The sequence below is a fragment of the Aphanomyces astaci genome (assembly GCF_000520075.1).
Source record: "Aphanomyces astaci strain APO3 unplaced genomic scaffold supercont1.132, whole genome shotgun sequence".
NCBI lineage: Eukaryota > Oomycota > Saprolegniomycetes > Saprolegniales > Verrucalvaceae > Aphanomyces > Aphanomyces astaci.
Window position 1 is genome coordinate 88,549 of NW_009798395.1, and position 2,151 is coordinate 90,699.

General features: G+C 49.0%; 1 protein-coding gene across 1 annotated transcript; it reads left to right on the top strand.

Annotated features, from left to right (window-relative positions):
- Positions 1–815: 815 nt before the first annotated feature.
- Positions 816–1,476, top strand: H257_18039 (hypothetical protein; the record flags this gene model as incomplete). The annotated part of the gene is made up of 2 exons (XM_009847048.1): positions 816–938; positions 985–1,476. 2 exons carry the CDS (start codon positions 816–818, stop codon positions 1,474–1,476), a joined length of 615 nt encoding a protein of 204 aa, XP_009845350.1.
- Between the last annotated feature and the right edge of the window lie 675 nt (positions 1,477–2,151).

A 2,151-nucleotide genomic window follows, 5' to 3' on the forward strand; every position in this document is an offset into this window, starting at 1 on the left:
AGCGAGGTTTTCCATTATATCATGGGATGTTTGTGTCGTACACTGCGTCCGTGGTATCCTTGGTCAGATAATCATGTGATAGCTTTGCAAGCCCAGGGAGGGGTGTAAGGATTACCATCTGGGGGGTGAAGTAGATCCTATTTTAGGATGCGTATCAAACTACCACTAACAGAATGCTGATTTCAGCATCCTGTTAGTCGGGAATTGAAATCAAAAGACAAAGGTCTATTCTGGCACTGATTTCGTTTGATTAGGCAAGAACCAATTGAAAGCCAAGGCCACGGCCAAGCCAGCGAACTGAAACGTGAATGTGATGGAAACTACCCCGATGGAGCCGAATGTGAACAAGAGGTCTTTTATACTTACTACTAGTAGTATGGACCTCTTGTTCTGCTACCGTTTCGTGGTTTTCAAATCATATGTTTTTTTGTGATCGTTCAAATGATCAGTTCGGCAATCGACAACGAATTGATTCAATAACATAAATAATAATGAAAAAAATAAATGAGCACTTATACACAACTTAGTCAATGCCTTGATGGATGATCACTAACCACGTTCTGACTTGAAACTTCGTCACTGGACAAGAGGTCTACTAGACCTCTTGTTCACTTACAAATTTCTAGTAGCACTTTTAAAATCTACTTCGTAGTAATACCAGTACTAGTACTGCATTGTAGTAGTATATACCAGTACCATATGGGGTATACCACATAGGGTATGATACACTGTACTGCATCCCTATATTGCGATGGATACAGTACCGGTAGACCCGTCATTCGCGAGCTTGTTTGGTCCCTTGGTCATTCTTCAATATGCCAGCCATGGTCAAGATCATTGTGGCTGGCTTGTCCGCCGGTGTCGCGTCTGCTTTCGGCACCATCTCCGAGTTTCCGACAGAGATTACCAGTCTCATGGATCAAACCAACCGTGGATCCGTGCACCGACTTCATTTCGTATTCGTGCGGGACGTGGTACAATAAGACCACCCTCCATAGCAAAGCCGCTATCAATATGTTCACCGTGATTGCCGCTGCGGCGGACAAGGTGATCGAAAAGTTGTTTAACGCCAAGCTGCCTAAACTCGCCGAGTTCTACGACTCGTGTATGGACACTGACACAATAGACACCTTGGGCTTGGCTCCCATCGAAGCCCACCTCAAGGCGATCCGCAGCGCCAACTCTACCGTCGAAGCCATCTTTCGCGGCGCGGCCATCTCCAACGCCACCGGCGTGAATCTGTTCGTGAAGTTGTCGATCTGGCCCGACGACGCCGACGTCACCCGCAACATCTTGAGTGCCGAACACCCGGGATCGCCGTTTGGCCGAGAATATTTCCACGAACCATTGTGGGCCGATGTTGAAAAGCCGTACCGTAAATACCTTGCCACGATCTTCACGCTGGCCGGCCACGCGGAGGTGGAGGCGGCCATTGATGTCGTGATTGATTTTGAACGCCTCTTTGCCGATGCGTAGAGCGAAGCGCGCCGCGAGTTGTTGCAAAGCATTCGATTGGCCTATATATCCAAGATTCGCAGGAAGAAACGAAGGATGACACCGACGTGGCCAGCCGACTTCAACTGTCCTATATTAGGCAGTATGGGATTGGCCGAGTTGCGAAGTATGCAGACCGCATCGCAGCCGATTGCAATTGACAGTGGATCAAGAGCTGCATCAACCACCCAAGCGTCCGTCCTCCGAGTTTGATGCCAACACGAACGTTGTCAAGCGTATGAATAGTGCGTTGAGCAGCAGGACGCATCGGAGCCAAATCAAACAAGCTGTGCTGTATGGGCAAAGGTTGTACCGAGAGAAACAGCGCGTCGTGAAAGTAAGTTGGCCGCCTCTGCTGCGAAGAAGATGGAGTACCGCCAAACCAAGCGTGCGAAGAAATCTCAAATGCGTTAAGCTGATGAACAACCGCAGGTGGAAGACTTCCTGATAGAGTTTGTACCCGCTTAGCATATGATCACGCTAGAAGGACCGGCGCTGAGCCGTGGAGAGATGGCTGCTTTGGACGTTGAGCTCAACCCGCGTCCATTTCAGCCATTGGATGATCCGGAGGCACCAAGATGAAAATGATTTCGTCGAGGGAGTGCACGACGACATCGACCTTCATCTGATGCTCGAGCCGTATCCTTTTCAATCACT